The sequence below is a fragment of the Drosophila biarmipes genome, chromosome 2R (genome assembly GCF_025231255.1).
Source record: "Drosophila biarmipes strain raj3 chromosome 2R, RU_DBia_V1.1, whole genome shotgun sequence".
In the NCBI taxonomy this organism is placed as follows: Eukaryota; Metazoa; Arthropoda; class Insecta; order Diptera; family Drosophilidae; genus Drosophila; species Drosophila biarmipes.
In genome coordinates this window covers 13,343,572-13,363,173 of record NC_066615.1, presented here as the reverse complement: position 1 = coordinate 13,363,173, position 19,602 = coordinate 13,343,572, and the positions used below count along the sequence as shown (strand labels likewise).

The 19,602-nt window shown below is 44.1% G+C and overlaps 4 protein-coding genes and 1 long non-coding RNA gene across 6 annotated transcripts; 2 read left to right on the top strand and 3 right to left on the bottom strand.

Moving 5' to 3' along the window:
• The first annotated feature begins 415 nt into the window (after window positions 1-415).
• On the top strand, window positions 416-1,341 carry LOC108030463 (RNA-binding protein 48). The gene is made up of 4 exons (XM_017103359.3): window positions 416-567; window positions 717-833; window positions 889-1,033; window positions 1,085-1,341. Exons 2-4 carry the CDS (start codon window positions 741-743, stop codon window positions 1,336-1,338), a joined length of 492 nt encoding a protein of 163 aa, XP_016958848.1. The 5' UTR covers window positions 416-567; window positions 717-740; the 3' UTR covers window positions 1,339-1,341.
• Window positions 1,340-3,456, bottom strand: LOC108030462 (presenilins-associated rhomboid-like protein, mitochondrial). 2 transcript variants are annotated; one of them, XM_017103357.3, is made up of 6 exons: window positions 3,291-3,455; window positions 3,037-3,229; window positions 2,679-2,973; window positions 1,897-2,117; window positions 1,644-1,843; window positions 1,340-1,586 (listed from the first exon to the last, which is right to left on the bottom strand). In XM_017103357.3, the coding sequence occupies exons 1-6, from the start codon at window positions 3,335-3,337 to the stop codon at window positions 1,496-1,498; spliced, it is 1,047 nt and encodes a 348-aa protein (XP_016958846.1). In that variant the 5' UTR covers window positions 3,338-3,455; the 3' UTR covers window positions 1,340-1,495. The 2 variants fall into 2 exon arrangements, with proteins under 2 accessions (XP_016958846.1, XP_016958847.1); XM_017103358.2 differs by lacking the exons at window positions 1,340-1,586; window positions 1,644-1,843 and having other exon boundaries at window positions 1,936-2,117; window positions 3,027-3,229; window positions 3,291-3,456.
• A 473-nt stretch (window positions 3,457-3,929) lies between these two features.
• Window positions 3,930-7,064, top strand: LOC108030355 (glycerol kinase). The gene is made up of 4 exons (XM_017103222.3): window positions 3,930-4,149; window positions 4,204-4,332; window positions 4,396-5,761; window positions 5,875-7,064. The coding sequence occupies exons 1-4, from the start codon at window positions 4,069-4,071 to the stop codon at window positions 6,090-6,092; spliced, it is 1,794 nt and encodes a 597-aa protein (XP_016958711.1). The 5' UTR covers window positions 3,930-4,068; the 3' UTR covers window positions 6,093-7,064.
• Window positions 7,065-9,661: 2,597 nt separating this feature from the next.
• Window positions 9,662-11,695, bottom strand: LOC108030430 (cytochrome P450 9b2). Its single transcript, XM_017103317.3, has 4 exons — window positions 11,312-11,695; window positions 10,742-11,249; window positions 10,047-10,683; window positions 9,662-9,984 (listed from the first exon to the last, which is right to left on the bottom strand). The coding sequence occupies exons 1-4, from the start codon at window positions 11,515-11,517 to the stop codon at window positions 9,818-9,820; spliced, it is 1,518 nt and encodes a 505-aa protein (XP_016958806.1). The 5' UTR covers window positions 11,518-11,695; the 3' UTR covers window positions 9,662-9,817.
• A 2,572-nt stretch (window positions 11,696-14,267) lies between these two features.
• LOC127010999 (uncharacterized) lies at window positions 14,268-15,222 on the bottom strand. Its single transcript, XR_007763993.1, has 3 exons — window positions 15,101-15,222; window positions 14,677-15,037; window positions 14,268-14,618 (listed from the first exon to the last, which is right to left on the bottom strand). It is a non-coding gene; the product is annotated as an uncharacterized LOC127010999 (long non-coding RNA).
• Window positions 15,223-19,602: the final 4,380 nt, after the last annotated feature.

Below are 19,602 nucleotides of genomic sequence, written 5' to 3'. Positions count from 1 at the left end.
TTCGGTGGTGGGAAATCGCTGGGAAATCAGGGTGGTCTAGCACCACGAATATCTGTTCGAAAAATTGAGGAAAAGAAAATGGAGAGAGTAAAAAATATTTATCCGTAAATTTTTCTTATTTCGAAGTAAATTTTAAATAGTTGTGTAACATTCGTTTTGTTTGTATATTTAGGAGTCTGTGAACTGCATTTTAGCGTTTCACCTTCATTTTATCAAATATTTTTCTACATTTCCTTTTTTTATGATTATCGTACAAATCTTCACTTTAAACATTATTCCATGTAACGTTGTAAAAACTTTATTGAAATTTATTTTCCAATCGATAGTTTTCACGACCCATATAATTTTAAAACATGACAACTCTGGACTATTTCAAAAAGATCTCCGGTATCAGCTGTTAAAATCACTGAAGTCTGAGTCTATTTTAAGTGCAAATTTTTTAAGCCTTTTTGTTAATATTAGACGAATAATAAGCAACCAATCTGCAATTATTGCGTTGGCAATAACACTGTTATTGAATTAAAAACGATGTTTTTCTAATTCGTAGAATATTAACAAGTGCAACAGGTGCTTAAGCCACTCCATTTGAGTGAATTCCTTTACAGCCCTTCATGTTATTAACATTGTTTTAACAGAACAGCTGCTCGTCGATTGTTATCGATTGACGTTTGTTTATTAGCCGGCTAAAAACAATAATTAATTCTTGTTTTATAAAGAAAATTCCTTTTAAATTCATCAACATGGAAGCCCAGTCCTCGGAACACCACAAACGACTGGAATACTGCACTACAAGACTGAAGTACCGCCAGGGTCGAGAACTCAAAGCTGTAAAGGTGGGTTATAAACATATTTTCCACCACATATTGTACAATATTAATTATTTTCAAGGTCTATACAGTCGCCAGTGAGTCGCGGCATTTGCTGATATTTGGTGTACCGAAGGTAAACCTTCAAGCCGAACTCAAGGCCAAGCTACAGGCATTTGGCAAACTGCAGTCTTGCATTTCCATAACTTCAGAGATGGCTCCAAAAAGTGAGTTAGGACCCGACTAGTATTTACCATTCATCATCAAATTTCTTGTAGTGGAACTGGAAGCCTTTACGGATGTGTTTGCCGTGAAGTTTGAACGCCTGGAGGTGGCCAGAAGAGCAAAGAAGGTGCTCGACGCCCGTCAGTTCTTCGGCGGCATTTTACACATATCCTACGCTCCAGAGCGCGAATCCCTCGAAGAACTCAGGGAGAAGATGGTGCAACGCAGGCAGGAGGTGGCTCTACGCATCCAAAGAAATCAAAGAGACCAGCCTCATGCGCCAAAGAAGAGCCGGGAAACCAGTTGACTACAGGTCGTTAACGCTTTATTCAACTAAACTCATTGCAATGAACTCCTACGGCAGAACGATGTCAGCATTATCGTCACAGCGGAGTGTTAGTTGCTACCACTCCGAAACCTCAGCTCTTCGTCCGTTCACTTGGCCGTCCCCCGATCCTCTTGTACTATTTCTGCTTCGTCCGGCGCAGGTCGTGGTAGTAGTTCAGCAGACCAATGCGCTTCGCCCAGATTTGTGCTCCATACGTGGCCCAAAATCTACGGATACCAGGCGGATTAAAAAGGGAATCAGAAAGGGATTGACTCAAAACTTACATGCCAAACATTGCACCGCCCAAATGCGCTGCATGGTCAAAAAACTTCCAGCCCAACACAACGCCGGCAAAGTCAATGCCCATTAGGACCTTTATGCCGGCTCCGGCGGAGAATGTCAACGCGGGTAGGAACAGAATGCTCAGCTGGGTGTCCGGATACTGGGTGCACACATAGGCCAGCAGTGTCATTATGGCTCCAGACTAAAGAAGAGCTATCAGTATATATTTATTTAATATAAGTGAGGTATTCTTACCGCACCCAGGGACATCCCCGCCTGACTCGTGCCCGCCTTGTAGAGCACGCTCATCAGGCTGGAGAAGACGCCGGCACTGAGGTAGACCGCCAGGAATTGCTCTTTGCCCAGCGAAAGGACCGCCGCGTTGGCAAAACTGTGCATAACGTACATGTTGGCGAATATGTGCATAGCAGAATAGTGGCTAAAGGTGGACAGGAACATGGGCCAGCAGACGACTCCTGCGAGAAAACAGAGTTATTTTCTTCTTTAGATTAGATTATTATAAAGTTATTGTTGTAAGCTGCTGTTTGATTTCGAGATCTTAATATTGTAAATAAAAACATTTGTTGCAATCTAAAAGAAGAAAGTAGAAAATCTTTTTATGTAACCATCTGTTTAAAATAGCTTGTAGGTTGATTATGGAAGGCGGATACTTAAGAGATACCAGAAATAGTGGGGATTATTGTTCTACTTGTTCCTCAAACTGAGTTACTTTTTCAAACTCTTTGAAAAGATACAACATGTTTAATAATTATGGTCAATATTTTAAAACACAAACTATGTCACAAATTATCTGCCCAGACAATAAAACATTGCAATTATTGAAAAAGTCTGATACCACGTTCGTTCAGTTAAACCCTAAATGTTGTGCCTTTCCAGAGATAAGTTTACTTCACGAACTCTTTGATAATGAAATCTACGATGGCGTACTGCCCGAATGGAGGGGATTTCGTAAGGTTTAGCTTTTCCAACATCAGTTTTCAAGTACAACAGTTTCCTGTTTCCTATTCAATACTTACTCGCCGCTGGATTGGAGGTGAAGTAGGTCATCATGGTGGATCTCAGGGCGGGCACCCGCCACATGGCAAAAGCCACTACATTGCAGAGAAAGATAGGGGCGAACATCTTGTCGCCGGGCGTCAGTGAGTCCCAGTGCCGCCGGATGTCCTGCTTCAGCTGTGTCCAGTAATCCCGGTCCGCCAGTGAACGACTCTGCCACCAACCAAATCTCGCCTGCCGCGCCTTTTCTAGGATTAGGCTGCGTGTGTTCTCGTACTCCAGGATGGTGGCGCCCGCGAAGCAGCCCACCGTAAACTAGAAGAGGCAAGTTAAGACCATATACGACCTGTTGAGGCACAGACCACTACACAATCTTACTGCTCCCGTGAAGGCCACAGCCTTGATCACATTGTTCACCGGCACCGTGGTGTTTTGCTCCGCCGCCAGTGGCTCCCCGGTCGTCGGTTTTAGGTTGCTCTGCTTCCGGTTGCTGTGGAACTGCCGGCAGGACCTGGCCGCCGGATGTCCAGAGTTTATCCGCAGGATTGGCACGTTCGCATGACATCTGTGGCTGTGGGTTTGTAAGTTGGGTTACTCCGGGAACGGAACTCTGACGCCGCCCGCTTACTTACGCCACCTGGGGCAGCCAACTCCGGCAGAGCGCTCGACTCATGAGCATGTTAGTACGGATTTGGGCCAATTTAGCATGAAATATGGGAAATTTGTTTCTATTTTGCTTCGTGGAGAAAAAACCCGGAATATGTAAGTGTGACCAGAGGGTGTAAAGCCGAAAATAGCAAGGTTACCGAGCAATGCTTAGAGATGCGTGAGCAGCGTCTTGTAACTTTTTAGCTACTTACTGATTTACAAATTAAAAAGCAAAACTAAATTAGTAATTTTTGTATTAGACTGAATCAAAACGTAACGAAGTTGCCATGGTTCAAAGGCTGACAATTTTGCTTTTCTGCATTTCAAGACTTGTTCTCTTAATTCAATAATTTTGCTGATGTTACTGAAATTTTAGAGCATTGCCATGTCTTATTAATTAAATTAAACATCCCCAAGGTTGTTGAAATGCTGAAATTTTTTTAAATGTTTGTATGGGGCAGCTGAACATCTAATCTAAATTCAACAATAAGGGCTGCGTTTAGCAGAATATATTTATTTATAATTACTAATCCACCAGCTAGTTAATAGCTAGCTTGTACCAAACTGATGTAACAACTCCACGTAGCTATCTTGACGCCCCCTGCTTAGTTGGTAATTCAGACTGAGTCGGCAACGGTCACACTGCACACTGACAATATTGGCGTTCCAAAGCGACAACAACAAAAACACGGCTTGGTCATTTTCCTCGGCTAGCGCGCTTTAACACCGAACAGCACGTGTCCGCGGCCACCGGGCAGGCCAATGATGTCCAACGGGCGCTACGGGAGATTCGGAGCACTCATCGGCGTCGCCTGCGTAAGCAGCACCCACTGCCGCTTTCTGGTGAGAAGGTCCAGAAGCCGAAAACGACCGCTGACTCAGATTCTATTTCCATAGATTTACTCAACCAAAAATGCGGAGGTTCTCGCCTACCACGAGCTCAAGCTGCGCCAGATTGTCCACCAGGCGGGCTGGATGGAGTACGATCCGGCCGAGATATGGAGGAACACGCAGGAGTGCATGGAGGTGGCTTATCGGGGAGGGTTATATCATCATCCGGCAACTAACTAATGGGGTCACTTTTTGCAGACCGCCTACAAGAACCTGGTGATACTGGAGATCAATCCGCATGATATTATCGCCATGGGCATAGTAAATCAACGCGGCACCTCTGTGCTGTGGAACAAGCAGACGGGTCAACCGCTACACAATGCCATCGGCTGGTCCGATTGCCGCAGCACTTCTCTCCTGAAGAGCCTGCTCCACAATGTCCGGCACAACGTGGACTATGTGCGGTACCGCAGTGGCCTGCCCCTGAGCAGCTGCTTCAGTGCTTTAAAGGTCCGCTGGCTGATGGATCACGTTCCTGCCGTAGCCACTGCCATTGAGGAGAATAAGTGCCTATTTGGCACCCTGGACTCCTGGCTGCTGTGGAACCTCACCGGCGGCGTGGAGACAGGCGTGCACTCCACGGACCTTACCAATGCCCACTACACCTCCCTGATGAACCTGTCCTCGCAGCAGTGGGACCCTAAGTTGTGCCAGTTCTTCCGACTGCCCATAAATATACTGCCACGCATACGTTCCAACTCCGAGATCTTCGGCTACGTTCTAGATGGTCCTCTGCTGGGCATTCCAATAGCAGGCATGATGGGCGAGCAGCCGGCCAGTTTGCTGGGCCAGCTGTGTGTGAAGGCGGGGCAGAATGTATGCACTCTGGACGACAGCTGCTTCGTGCTGCTCAATACGGCCAAGGAGAAGTTGGACTCGGCAAATGGACTGATCACGGGTATAGCGCACAAGCTGGGCGCGAAGGAGGCCACCAACTACACGCTCGAGGGAGCCATATCTAATGCGGGATCCACGGTGACATGGCTACGGGATAAACTGCAGATAAACACTGAGATTAATTCCAACGACAACGTGGTGGAGTCACTGAACACGTTTATCGGCGAGAACTCAATGATCTCGTCCTCCTGTTCGTCATCCATGCTGAATGCCGAGTGTGGGCTGGCAGCCAAGAGGTCGGAGATCACTTTCGTTCCGGCCTTTCATGGAATGTATGCCCCTTACTGGCGTCACGATGCCAGGGGCATTATCTTGGGACTAACCAGCCAGACCACTGCAGAGAACATCACACAAGCGGCATACGAGGCCACCGGGTTCCAGATCTTCGAGGTTTTACAGGCATTCAAGCGCGATACGCCCAACTGGGACCGCTCCTGCATGCAGCCTGTGCTCACGTTCGGCGGCGATTACGCCGAAAATTCGCACCTTGTGCAGTTCATCGCGGACATCATTGGCTACATGCTGGAGCGGCCGCAGACTACTTCGCCCGCAGGTTTGGGCGTCATGATAGCCGCGGGCGTGACGATGAAAGTGGTGTCTCTGCAGTACGCCGTAAAAATGTACGCCCCGCCCACGGATGTCTTTTCGCCCACAACCACAAAGAATCGTAAGTTGGATTCCGTCTCGTGAAATCAGGAATGTCTCTTAGTTGAATCAAAGTCGACCAGGTTTTCTACATTTATCTAACTGCATATTTAAAGTAAAGTGTTCCCTTTTCAGGTCGAGAGCTGCTATATAAGCGCTGGGACTATGCGGTGAAGAAATGCCTGCACTGGAACAACTACGAAACCTATGAGGCCGACGTCGAGCTGTTTGCTCAACGAGAACTCGATCCCAATTTACCCGTTCGGCGTTCTATACCCGGTAGTTTGTTCCTGACAACGTCGTTTGCCCTGGTCCTGCTGGCAAACTTTCTGAAGAACAATCCCCTGAAATAGTGACAGTCTAGTTAGGGAGCAGCGGGCAGTTCTTTCTAGTCAACTGAACACGTTCAACTGTGTGCATTAAAATTTATTGTTTAGTTTAGCATGTAATTTGATATTAGTTGCTTTGATATGTACATATATAATCATTTTAGTTTTTTGCCCGAGTTGTAGATCAAAATATTTGTGATTCACCTATATACACCACTATATACATGTTTTAGTAAGCTCATTATGCTCTGATTCGTTAAACATTCAGTTTAAGGTATGCTTATTTCTTGGAAACCTAAGGACAATTGTTAAAGCTGTTCAGAAACGAGCACAAAAAGTGAAAATCCTACATGCGCCATTGACGATGGCTCTGAGTTAACCGGGAGAATGTGAAGGCAAACTGTTGAGATTGTGTTTTACAAGTGGAAAAAGCGGAACACAAGTGGCCAGTGCTCGCCAGATGAGATCCATTTGCCAGTTAATTAGCTGGCAGGTCTCCTCCACGGAGGGAAGCATTCATCACCTGCCCCGGGCTGCCGCTCACCGCATTGAATGGAGCTTAAGTTATTGCGCTTATTGTTGACACGCGAGTCGTTGGAGGAGCAGCTGTGCCCGTGCATTCCAGCCTGCAGCCAATGTGCACTTGAACGCGCCTGCCCCGGAACTGGAGGAGGAGTACGATGGGCACCGGCGGAGGAGCACCCTTGGCCGTTGTCTCTGTGGTGCTCTTCGTTGTCGTCCGGCGAAGGGAGTCGACAAGCAGGCGAGGTACTCTTGCAAATGAGTTTTTATGCGCGAGCGTTTGCCAAATGCCCTACGCAAAGATGAGTGAGGCTAGTGATTTGCATTGCGAGCTGTGGCAAAATGTTTGAATATTTTTATGTAAACTAAAGTATACTATTATTTAATTAATTATTTATTACAAAAATCAATAACCAATGTCATTATAAAATATTTAAATAAAGCACGGAATCACTAATAAATGTTTAAAAGCAATACTTAAGAAATCGGGTAACGTAACCCTCACGCATAAAACTATACTATAAAAACAAATGAAAAATTTAGAAATTGACTTAATTTTTTTTGCATTACCTTCAGAGGCAATTGTTTTATTTATCTCGAGATTATTAAAATAACACGAACTATTACGAATTTAATTTATTGTCAGTACTATACATTAACTACCTAAAGTAAGTCAGTATTATTTGTGTTTAATTGTATCCAGTTGTGAACAAAATCCAGAGTTAATATATATATGTTAAAATAAAAGTCTTTAATTTGGGTTTTATTTTCAGGCATCCCTGATATTTTCTTTCATCTCTAATTTGAAATTATTTTTTACTCATTTTTTGTTACCCATTTTTTTCTACACCTTAAAGGTTCCTAAATTGCTACAAACCACAGTAGCTCAATGAAAGGGTCGGTTTAGCCATGCCATGAATCTCAGCCCCATATTCCTGTTCGCAGTCTGCGGAATTGGTTTGTATTCGAAGACAAAAACGGCGACGGAGCGCAGTAAAATGTGAAATTTGTGCAAACAGTGAGACAGAAACGTTCCACCCACATATCCCTCCCGGAGGCGGGAGTCCTGGGGGCGTGGCCGGGCCCCAAGACGCAAGTAAACTTTGCACGTAGTCAATTTAAATAAATTAACACGCTGTTGTGTGTGGGTGTGTATGGTGTGTGCATGGGGCAGATAAGGAGAGGGTGTCCTTCCGATCCGATTCCCCAGTACAAATGGGTTATTCCACCGCGTCCGCGTCCCACTGTGCTGCAATATGCCAAAATACGAGGCATTTGACATGCCCACGTAGCGAGGACCTCATTCCCGGCCAGGGGTAACTGGGTATCAATGTCCTGGCCGGGTGGGTTTCCCCGGCCGCTCGCTTTCAGACCCCCGATTCGGGTGCAATGCTCCTGGGTGGGTGCTTTTTGGCTGTTTTGTGCGACTGCCACAACGCATAAATCTTCAACTTTATGGCATCAATAAATGTCGGGGCGAAGTAATGATTTCGTCAAGTCCTCTGCCATTGTGCAGTGGCCCAAGCCGAGAAATCCTCCCCCCGTCGATTGTTGCACTCAATGGGGGTGGCTCGTGGCAGGGATCTGTATAACTGGGTGGATCCTTGATGGCACCAATCGAGCTTCGAAGCTTAAGCCAGTTGTGCACTGTGAAAAGGTCAACATACTTCCCCTAACAAAATTTATAGCATAGGTTTTTTAAAATTTATTTTAAAGCTTTTTTTTAGGATTTATAAAGTGTTTTAGTTATCTTTTTAGCATTTAAAAGTTTTGTAAATTATTTAAAAATATCTTTAAGTAAACTAATGGAAACTAATGGGATTTTTCGCCTGAAAAAAATACTAATACTAATTTCATTTCTTGGCCTGCCTTAATAAACAAACATAACACAATTTATAATGTGATTCTAATAATTCTAAAATTATGGGAGGTACATAGTGTTATGTGCTTAATCATTATATGGTTTGATAGTCTATTACCAAAAAATATTTAAAACTCCCAAAATGTTGCCCCCTATTTAGGTACATGTTTTCTTTGCCTGTACGGGTTCGTTCACCTCCCAAACCCCAGAAATAAATTGTGGGCGTGTTGACGCCCACAAGGAGCTGGCTGAAAGCGACTGAAAGGCTTCACACATTGGGCGCACAATTTATTTATTGGGCGAAATTCAGCAGTAACTTTATGGCTGGGCCCATCTGCATAAGGGCCCGGGAAAATAAGAAGCTCGTAGAGCATTGAATGTCCTGCCAGCAGGCTGCTCCACCGGCCGGAGCTGGAAAAAGAGCTCCGGCTCCAGCTCCTGCCGCTGACAGAAACTTTTTACGCACTTTTTTTACGAGCCAACCCACCCAGTCGGCAGTGAAGCCCAAAACCTCCTCTCGCATGGCAGGCCGTCATAAAAATGTCGTAAATTCGCCGAAGCGAAAGTTCTCCAGCCGGGAACTGGGCTCAAAACCTGCTTTCCCGCTTTCCCGCTTGCCGGTTCTGCCATCGTAAAGGCCTTAATTAATTTTCTAATCAACATTTTGCCTGCATGTAAATCGTCTGATTTTCCGAGTCCATTTCGAGCCCGCTTATGTGTAGCATAATGCCGGGCGCTCCTCCCACGCCGCCGAGTGCTACAGTTTTTACTGCTTTCACTGCCAGATCCGGAGTTGGTAAGCCTTCAGCTCCATTAGCTGGCTGGCCGGGCTGCTCGGCTAAGTCGTCTGCGATATGTCAAAGTAAACGGCTATAAAGTCCCAACTGCCGGGGCTGGGCGGGTCTCCGAAACTGGCGCCAGTAGTCAAAAGTTGCGTGCTCCGCGTTTGGATCATTCTGGTGGTGTTTACTTAGTTTGTTAGCCGGCCCTTGTTTTCCTAGTTCTTGTACAGTTCGAAAAATTACCCAGAGTTGGTCAGTAATCCTCTCAGAAACTCAAATATATCATAGGAATTCAGGATCGAATGTGATGTGATATCTTAACTATTCAATAAATGGTGGTCTAAATAATATAAAATCATTTCAAGATTATAAAGGGTTGTTAAGCGGCTTTTTAAGAATTACATGTCGTGTAGTTCAAACACATCATAATTTTCCTATCTTCTATTTATTTCAGGTAAATCTTTCAAGTCCTGTGTATACCGGACAAGTATAACAAAATAATACTGACATCGTTTGTCATATTGGCCCGGCTTGTTCATAAGTTCCAGTTATCACACTTTCAGTCTTTTGGGTTACGAATTCGGCTATTGGCGTGGCACCAACTGCATATAGAGACCCGATCTTGGGGTCAGGCTAAAGCTACGGGCCTCCTCCCACATATCCTCGAGGGTCCTGGGAGACGGCTCTATCTTGAAGTTCAACATCAGGTTGTACAGCAAGCCCTTAGCCAGCATCTGGGCATATCGAATGGCTGTGGAGGGGCTTAGATACTTTTAGCTCACTCTTGAGATGAAATTCCTGAGATTATCTTACCTAGGCAGCTACGAGGTCCAACACCGAAGGGCATGTAGGTAAATGGCGGTATGCCACTCTTCTGATCCTCGCTGAAACGCTCAGGATCAAACTTTCTAGGATCGGGGAAGTACCGATCATCGCCATGTAGGCCGGCTACGGGAATGGTAACCAGATCACCCTTTCTGAAGTCGAAGAGCTTGTTGCCGTCCTCATCAGTTAGGGTATATGGCTTGGAACAAACACGATCTATGGAGGGATTTTGGGTCCACTTCCTCAGGGTCTCCGAGACTACCATGTCCATGTAGGTCATCTTCTGCACAACATCGTAGGTGAGGGAGCCGCCATTCAGGGACTCTCGCGTTTCCTTGACCTCCTGGTACAAACGTTCCTGGATCTCCGGATTCTTAAGCAGCTCGTAGGCCGCAATGCAAATGAGGTTGGAGTTGTTGTCGAAGGCAGCGAAGAAGAAGACGAAGCACTGGGCCACTATCTCGTCATCCGTCCAATTATTCTCGGCCTCCTTCTTGGCCTCAATCATCAGTTGGATCATATCGGGGCGGGTGATGCCCTGCTCTTCGCGCAACTTCATGGCTTGCAGTACCAGGTTCACAAAGTAATCCACCTTCTTGCCATCGAAGACTGTCATGTTGAAAAACTGGGGAAAAGCAATGGATAAGTGGGTTTCCGTATGGGCTAGGAAAGGTTAGACTTACAGTAAAAACTTTGGGCATCAGGGCAGAAAGCGTAAACCTAAAGAACTGAGCTGGCGTGGAGAAGATCAGAGACTGGCCCACGGAATAAAACTCGTTTTCCGGATTCTCAAACGAGTTCACCTTCAGACCGAAAGCGGTGGTGGCGATGATATCGTTGGAGAGCTTGTTGAACAGTATCTTCATGTCCACTTCGATGCCCGCTTCGGAGGTGGTGCTACCCGATAGCTTTTTCAGGTGCTGCATGCACTCGCCGAAGCTGTCGTTCATCAGGACGAACATGGTGCGCATCTTGGCCGATGTGAAGACCGGGGAAAGGGTGTTCCTCATGCGCTTCCAGCGCTGATCCTTCATCACATTGATCATGTCGTTCAGCAGGCGCTCTTTGGTGGCAAGTGGAAAGTTGTGGTTGGGAAAGTGGTCGAAGTCCTTCACGCAGATCTTCTTGATCAGTTCGGGATCGTTTACCTGCACAACGGGCTTGCGGAGGTTGAAGAAGCCCACCACTTTGCTGTATTACGAGTATATGGTATCGTATTATAATTCTTTCTAGTTGGTATAGACTGTACTCACTGCTGACGGTTGCGCAGGTAGAATTCGGTGAGCTGCTTTTGGGTTGAGATTCGCTGGAGTGCCGAGGCGGCCACGTTCCCGAAGAAGGGCCAGGGCTTTTCGTAGGGCAGTTTCCGGGTTTCAAAGGTCTTAAAGGTGCCAATGGACCACTTGTACACCAGCAGAGCTATGCCCAAGAGGGCCAGGCAGATTTCAAGGCAAGCCATGATGAATGGGTTGGGGTAGGTTGTAGCACTTGCGAGCTGATAGTCTAGTTAGAACTAGCTTTCGAGGCTGACCGGCATCCCCATTTATACGAAGTATTATCGAAACTAATGCTTGTCAATTGTAATTTGGGAGATATCGCCCCACTCATCAGGCTAAGCACTACAAACTGATTGGATGGTGTAATTCGACGCCTTTTTGGCTTTTTGGAGTGCTTTGTGGATTTTCACTGGAGCTTTGTGCAGCTTTTTGGGGAATTCATTTCGTAAAGTGAATTTCATAATTTGTGTTAAGAGATCTAAACTTTTTAAAGCAAAGCTCGCCGATCTAAGGGCTTATTGATAGGCTTTTTTCAAATTTTAAAGCGTTGATCACATTACCTATTTCTCACTTAAAAAATTCGAATACATAAAGTGTCTTTAATGTTTTTTTTTTAAATTACAACTCAGTTAAATACTCATTTAGCACAATTAAAAAATTATGATGATTTAAACTAAGTTTGCGGTTTAAGTGAAATTAATTTTAAATTCTTTAATACTTTAAATTTTTGTGTAACTCTGCAGTTTTTCCGGTGGTGGACATCAAGTGGCAGATTAGTGGGGATCTCTTTTCTGAAGGAAAACCTCCGTATCCCCACCCCTTACCAAATATCACTCATTCGCCCCGTCAGCAGCAGCCGCACTGTCCTTGCCAATTAAGTGCGGAATTTCGGTTTATTTTTGCTGTGCACAACTGCATGGCACAGCACAAATTAATTTAAATATTTAAAGAGTTTAATTATTTTTTAACTGCCCAACAAGGACAGGCGCAGACAGGGAGGGCCAAATGGAGTGGGAGGAGAAGGACCAGGAGCAGGAGCAGGAGCAGCAGGCCAAGTGCCATGATCCGGGCCATAACTGCATGGCAACCTGCGAGGACGACGACAACGGGCAAACAGCCAAGCGTAAACTTAACTGACAAGTGGAGACTTAACTTCCCATAACAAATTGCATTCCAATTGCATGTCGGGAACGCACACATCCCATCCCCGTCCCCAGATCCGCAGCCCCCGAATTCCCACCCGCTGGAGGCCGTGGGGCATAAACAAACACACACGGAGTCGCATTCACTCAGCTGCGCTCCTCCGACTTGGTCGTCGTCATTGCTGTTAATTTAAATTGCTTTAAAAAAAGCAGGTGCACAGCTCGCTGAATGGGCGAAATGAGAACAGAGGCGAGCTCCATTCAGGGCAAATGGCAACAGGAGCAGCTCCTGGCCAGGAGTTCCCTCCTCCGGGAAGCTGGGAGCACAGCCTCTCGAGTTGCCAGCCCGGAGATGCCATGCACGAAATAATCCTAAAGGGTGTGAAAAAGTATGAATGCAGCCAAGAATGTGCACAACCAGTGGGATGAGGGGGTGGCTCGACTGGATGGGCTGTATGGGATGTGTGCCTGGCTCTGGGGTCGCGAGAAATGAGCTAGCTCGCTGTGAAAGGAAAACAAAATTATGCAACTTGAAAATGGGGGACAGACAGACGTGGAAGCCAGCACCCGGCCACACACAATCCCTACTCCTTGGCTGCTCCTCAGTTGCCATCTCAGAGGCAGCGTTCTGTTTTTGTTGCATGAGTGAAGGCTGCTCCGGATCCCAGTTTCAATTCCTCCTTCTCAGTTCTGCCTCCTCTGTGGCATGGTGCACCCCTCGCCCAGGAGGGCGTCTCGCCAAATGTGCTGGGAAAAACATTTCGAAGTTCATGATTAAAAATAAAAAAAAAGGATTTTCAATTTCTTATTTTTAAGAAAAATTTGTTTTTGATATGTTGTATCAAGAAGTTTATATTTGATCAGATTTTTTTGTAAATATAAAAAAAATCGTTTAAGCCTGAAAAAAAGATTTGAAAAATATTAAATATCAAGGCACCTTTGTATGTATGTAAGTAACTTTTTTTGATTATTATTTTTTAAAGAATTTAGAATTTTAAAAATAAAAGCGAAGATTTGTAATACATCTAAGCTACGAGTAATTAAAAAATCAAATATTTTTATTCTTGTATTCACTTTATTCAAACTGGAATAATACTCTTAATGGCAAGTATTTTTTCGAGTGAAATATTTAATCAAACCTTTTCCTAAGAGCTAAGAACTAGGCAATTTTCCCAGATTAGGTTGTATTTTCAAAAAGGATAGGATCACCTATAATAAAAAAGACATTAAAGGTTTTTTCAAGATAGAAATACCTAAATATAATATTTTATTTAACAAAAAAGTCTTTAATCCAAGTTCCAGAAGTCTTTTGAATTATATTTCTTATCCCAAAATTCAAAATCTATGCCACCACCATTTTTCCCAGAGTGCATGTTCCTTCGGTCCTCGTCTGCAGAAGTGAAATGTTTTTGGTTGCAGTTTCTACTTTGCATTCAATTAAATCCGGACTCGAAGTAATTGCCAAGTAAATACGAAGAGCAGACCGAGACGGGAGCAGACTATAAAAATGCTTGACAAGATAACTTTGCAGGAATTCGGAGCTGGAAAATAAGGGAAAACGGTAGAACGAGTTGCCGCATTTTTATTATTGATAAAATTTGCTAAGCGACAACTTTTCCAAAGCAAAGTTCGTGTGGGTTGTGTCAACCCTTTGGCTCGCATCGACCCCATCCTATGTGGCCCCTTTACCAGTTTATTAAAATTCAGGGCGAGCAGCAGCAGCCGCAGAAAGAAAATTCCCAGAAATTGTATTAGGTTCTGAAAATATTGAAAAAGGGAGCGGAACAGGGGATAAATAAGGAAGTTGAGATAGGGACTTTCGGAGGATGCCTGCCACATGTGTCGCCTTTAGGGGCCAATCGATGGCGGATTGGATGGCAGAGGCAGCTAAGCCCGTGGGCGCCACCTCCTCGTCCTCCGAGGGGGATCCTCCAGAAATCCTGTCGCACTGCGGTTTAATTCAATGATTTGTGGCCCTGGTTGCGTCTTAATTTATCCGGCAGCTTGCTCGGCTCACACAAGACAATCGCCGCCTAATGGAGTGGGGTTTTCAAAGTTCTTAAAATACTTTTCACTCGGTGCCGAAGTTTTGGCCAAAATAATTTGTATGCGGTGGCGAACGTACAAGGAAAGTTTCCGCACTGCGGGGGGAATAGTTCGAAAAAGTCGTCTTCTTTAAAAAATAAAAGGGAGAATTACGACTGCAAGCTAAGGCTACTTATTAAAATCTCCCCTTGGTCCATTGAGCAGTACAAGCACTTGGCGTTTCTTTGAGCACATGTGAGCTTCCACTTCGCTTTTTTCGGCTCGCACACTCGAGCTGCATTGTCCTTTTGTGAGGATGGCTGCTCGTTTCGGGGGAGAAAGGGAAGATGGCCTAGCACAAGGACTTTTCCGGCTGCCTGTTGGAATGTGTTGACATAGCGCTAAATTTTTCAGTTACTTTTATTTGCCCTTCTGCTAGACTTTCTCCGCCTGCCAGTGAGTGTGTAGTTAAAGTTTTCCACTCTCTCTTCGGCATATTTGCTCAGGGGCCAAAAGGGCAAGAGCCCCTTAAATGCTAAGGCCAAATATATTGGGGCGTTAGACTGTGAAAAAGGATTTGGGGCTAATCAAACAATACGAGTGGGGCACTAAGTTAATAATCCATAAGCTGGTGATCCTTAATTTCCTTAGAAATGTACTTCAAAGCCATGCTTACTTCCGGTAAAATTAAAAATAATAAATGAAATATATATCTTAAACTAACATTATAGGGAATGACTGCTGTTTTTGAAAATTATCAAACTACTTTTTGCATTATATTTAAAGTATATTTCAAATACTTTCGTTTTTTTGGGATTCAACCATTTTTAATTACTGACAAGATGTGATATATTATAAGACCTATTTAAATAATTGGCCGAACAAAAATATTTACATTCACTATATAATTTTAAGCCAAGTTGGTATATTCGAAAAATATATATTGATTGGGGGATAGCTTCAACTTTCTTAAGTATGTGTACCCTTTTTTGTATTTCCTAAAGTGAATGACCTTGAATTACGCTTGTAGTCTCTCTGAATAGTATGTATTTGCCGGGGATTATCTTTACTTATCTCAGATATTCGCTTCCCCACCCAACGAGCCCTTAGATTTCCCATTTCACAGTTTGCAGTTCCCAACGTCCCATTACCTGTTTTATATGTTCGTCCTCCGCCCACCTCATTGAACTTAAATGCCCCGTGGAAAAGAAAAGTTTGTCTTCAGTTCTTCTTCGGGTTCTTCCCTCTCCATCTCTGATATCTCCCACCGCCCCCATCCAGAAGGCCAGGTCTCAGCCCAGTAACCTTGCTCATTTACCGCTAATTCTCACAATGCTGCAATCTCGTTTTGGCCAAAACAAGAGGAGTCGGAGCTAATGCCGCCTAACCGTTATGGCCATAAAAACGAAGATTCCGAAACTTAACGCAAAGCGACTCAATAAGCGATGGGCACATCACCTGAGCACCATTCCGCCTCTCAATCCAATCCTTTCGCCGGCAGCCAAGCATCAGCCGCAAAGTCCCCCAATGGACTGCCGATTCCGACTCCATTGAGGCATAAGACTCCCGCCAAACTCCATTCCATTCTGAAAATCAACTGCATTCCTAAGCCCTGTCAGGCATTTTATGGCCAACACGAAAGCTAAACTTTTGCCGAGGGAGTCGTAACCCCACAAGGGAGTCGGTTTGCCCTTGTCCCATTCCTCGGTTTCCCCGGGCTTTCCCCGGGCTCCCCCTGGTTTCCCTCCTGCTTAGCTGCGCTCGTAAAATTTTATGCGTTTTTTGCGCCCTTCGCTTGGCGTTGAAAATGAAAATTGTTACTCCACAACAAGCCAGCTCGCTCCCGACTACGGATCCGGCTCCAACTCCGGGTCTCAGCCCCCAAACCCATCCTGTATTCCACTGCCATGCCAAGTCGAGTGTCGTGTCGCCTGCCAGACGTGGCCAGGGGGTGGCACTTTGTTTGGCCTAGAGATGAAAGTTCAGGCGGTTGACAATTCATCGAGAGAAAGAAAAGTCTCTAAGACGATATTACCGCTTTTCACACCTTGTTTCTAACCCATAGTTTATAAGATCTAAGAAAGGAGATCCAAAATCAACAATGTTATTGTTAAAACTGCCAAAATTATTTAAATTAACTACTTAAATTATTTAAATTAATGTTTATTTTATTGCTTTTAAACGTTTTAATTATATAAAATGATTTTTTAAGAAGAAAACGAGCGTTTTATTGTAATTACCTCTTTCTTTGGTCTAGAGAAAATGATTAGGTTCATAAACAAGTTAAAAAAAGGGTTAAAAATCCTATATACTTAAAGTTGTACCTTTAATATTTGTATAGCTGTTTATTATTAATTTTAACCATTTTGATTACATTTGATGGTTTTTAAAAGAAAGATACCTTAATATTACGTAAAATTATGACTTGATTCTTAGTGAACCTGTAAACATATTTTTGGTTCTAGCAATTTGAAGAACTTAAGTTTAGATATCTACGGAATTTCGAAAATTACCAAGTAGGTAATATTTTGTAAAGAAAACATTCCCCTGTTTAAGGATATTCATTTCACTGTCATCTCTACTCTTCTCTTGCTTTGTTTTTGTTGCTGCCTGCTTTTTATGACTTTGGGGTATTTATTACACTGCGCGGAAGGCGGGAAGCTTCGCCCTGATGTTTCATTTCTGTCTCTTACTTTCGCCGCATTTCCCCTTTCCCACTCTGCCGCCTTCCCGCTTTCCTCGACTTGTGCGTTAATGAGTCAACACAAAAGGCTCAGCTGTTTGTTTAATGCATGTTCCACCCCTTTCAGACACCCCTTCAGGTGGTCGGGTGGCTGGGTTGCTGGGTGGTCCAGGGGCGGGTGTTGTTTCAATGTCGCCTTTGTTACGCTACGGTTTGTCCAAATAAAGCAAAGTGTTGGCCCGACTTAAAGGGCTCCCATCTCGCAGATTGACACGAGCAAATCACTCTCGGTCGAACGTGGCAGGACGAGCTATCCTCGTTTATCCCTAATTAGTTCGGCCACATCCGATTGACCTTTTTGCAGAAGTTCGTAGGAGAAGGATGAAAGGTCATACAAAATGTCTGGAATACCTGGTTTACATTGATTGGAGGTCGATTGTCAGGGCTAATTTATTTTTAAATTTTATTTAAATAAATCGAAATTATAGAATACAGATTCTTACACCCTGTTTTGGTACACACAGAAAATTGTAAGGGTTGAAAGATCAAACAAAACTATGTGAAGTATTTGATTTTCTTTGATTTGAGGGTAGATTATCAAGGTTCATTTTCTTTAATTAATTTTCGAATATATCTTATTTGTAGAATAAATATAATTTACCCTGTATTGCATACAAAAAAGGAAAAATTAATAGTTACTCAACTTTAAGAAGTTAACAACTTTTAAAAACGGTGACTTGTGTTTCATTGTAGTTTTGATTACTTTTTAATAGTAAAGCTTTCATACAATGGTAAATTGTTGTTAGAAGAGTAACTATTCCTTTTGAAAGGCTAGAATCATTATTTTGGTCAGACTTACCCCAAAGATTTTTGAGTGTAGGCTATCAATTCGTTTCGAATAAATAAGCGTGACAGTCAGCTATTTTCACAGCTTCTTTTTTTGGTAACTTTGCAATGCTTTCAAGAAATCAAAGCCAGAGACATGAATATCTTATTTATTTTTGCATCATGTTTAATTCCACTGATCCTCTGTCAGTATAACATGATGGCCATATTTGAATCGTACGGTGAAATTCCCTTTGACAGTAAGTTTTCCATATATTAGCATGCATTGAATGTTGCATTAATTTTCAATTCAGGCTGCATTGTGGAAGGTGGCTTGCGGTACGGCTACTGCATGGATCTTTCGGTTAAAGAGTTTGTGTTCAAGGAGACCAACGAGACCATTACCAACATCGAGTGTCGGGTTTTCTCCGAATATCGGGACTGTGTGCCGCCCTTTAGATGCTGCACCGATGGCTGGAACTACTCGTATAAGACCCCCTGATAATTACCAGATCTCCAGTCAAGACCAATTTAAGTTGCAGTATTTTTGTGCCAGCTTGAAGTAATCAAGTAAAGGGGGCCTGCCTCCTGAGTTGTCTCACATTCAGCATGCCCTAAAAACACAATTCAAAGTTTCCCTCTCACTAATTGTGCAGAAATGCTGTAAATGAAAATGCCATCAAAAGCAGGGAGAATCCATAAAATTCATTCTGCAACACACGCAGCCATAGGATTGCCATGGAGATGACTGCGTTATAAACGAGTCTGCGATGTGCTTCAATTATGTGCCAGGATGCCAGGATGCCAGGATGCCAGGAAGCCGGGAAGCCGGGAAGTTCCCCTTTTCCACTTTCGCGGCTGGCAAAACTTTTTGCCCCCGTGATGAATGCGAAAATATGTTTTTTCGGCGACTCCAGGACTCCATAATGAGGCGACTCGGCAGCGAGTTGCACCATCAATCTGCTGGCTTTCGAGTCACTTGATGGCTGTGCCGCCGGCCTGCAAACAGTATCCGAAAATTTAATGCGTAATTTATTGGTGTGTCAGAGGGCCTGGCCAGCGGTGCGTATGCGTAATGTAATGTGCAATTTATGCGTGCGGCCCAGGTAAAAGGCATAACAAAGTGGCCTAGGTCATTCCACCGTCGGCCCAGGCGGCGTATGAGTAATGCACATTTTACGCCTGAATTGCCAAAGCCATTTTTCCCCTTCCCCTCCTCGCTCTCCCTATTTATTCCCTTTCTGCCGGTGGCCCGTATAAAATATTAATAAATTGAAAACCATATGAAATGGCATTTTTATGTTTCTCTCCGGCCGAGCTTAGGCTTTTGTTGCACCCAGCTCACAGCTGTCGTTCCATTACAAACATTGCAAATATTGCGCATACGCCATGTGTGCCAGGTCGTGTATTTTATTTTCGGCAGATTGCAAATGCAGTTGAACCTTTGAGTTGGGCAAACAAAGTGGAGATGCGGCTTCTATAGAGAACGCTAATGCTTTTGTGAGTTACCAAAGGGGGGTATCAATTTTAAAGAGTGCTTCTTTGGGGGATTCACGGGTTTTATTTCTTTAATAGAGTATCAGTACTTCGTG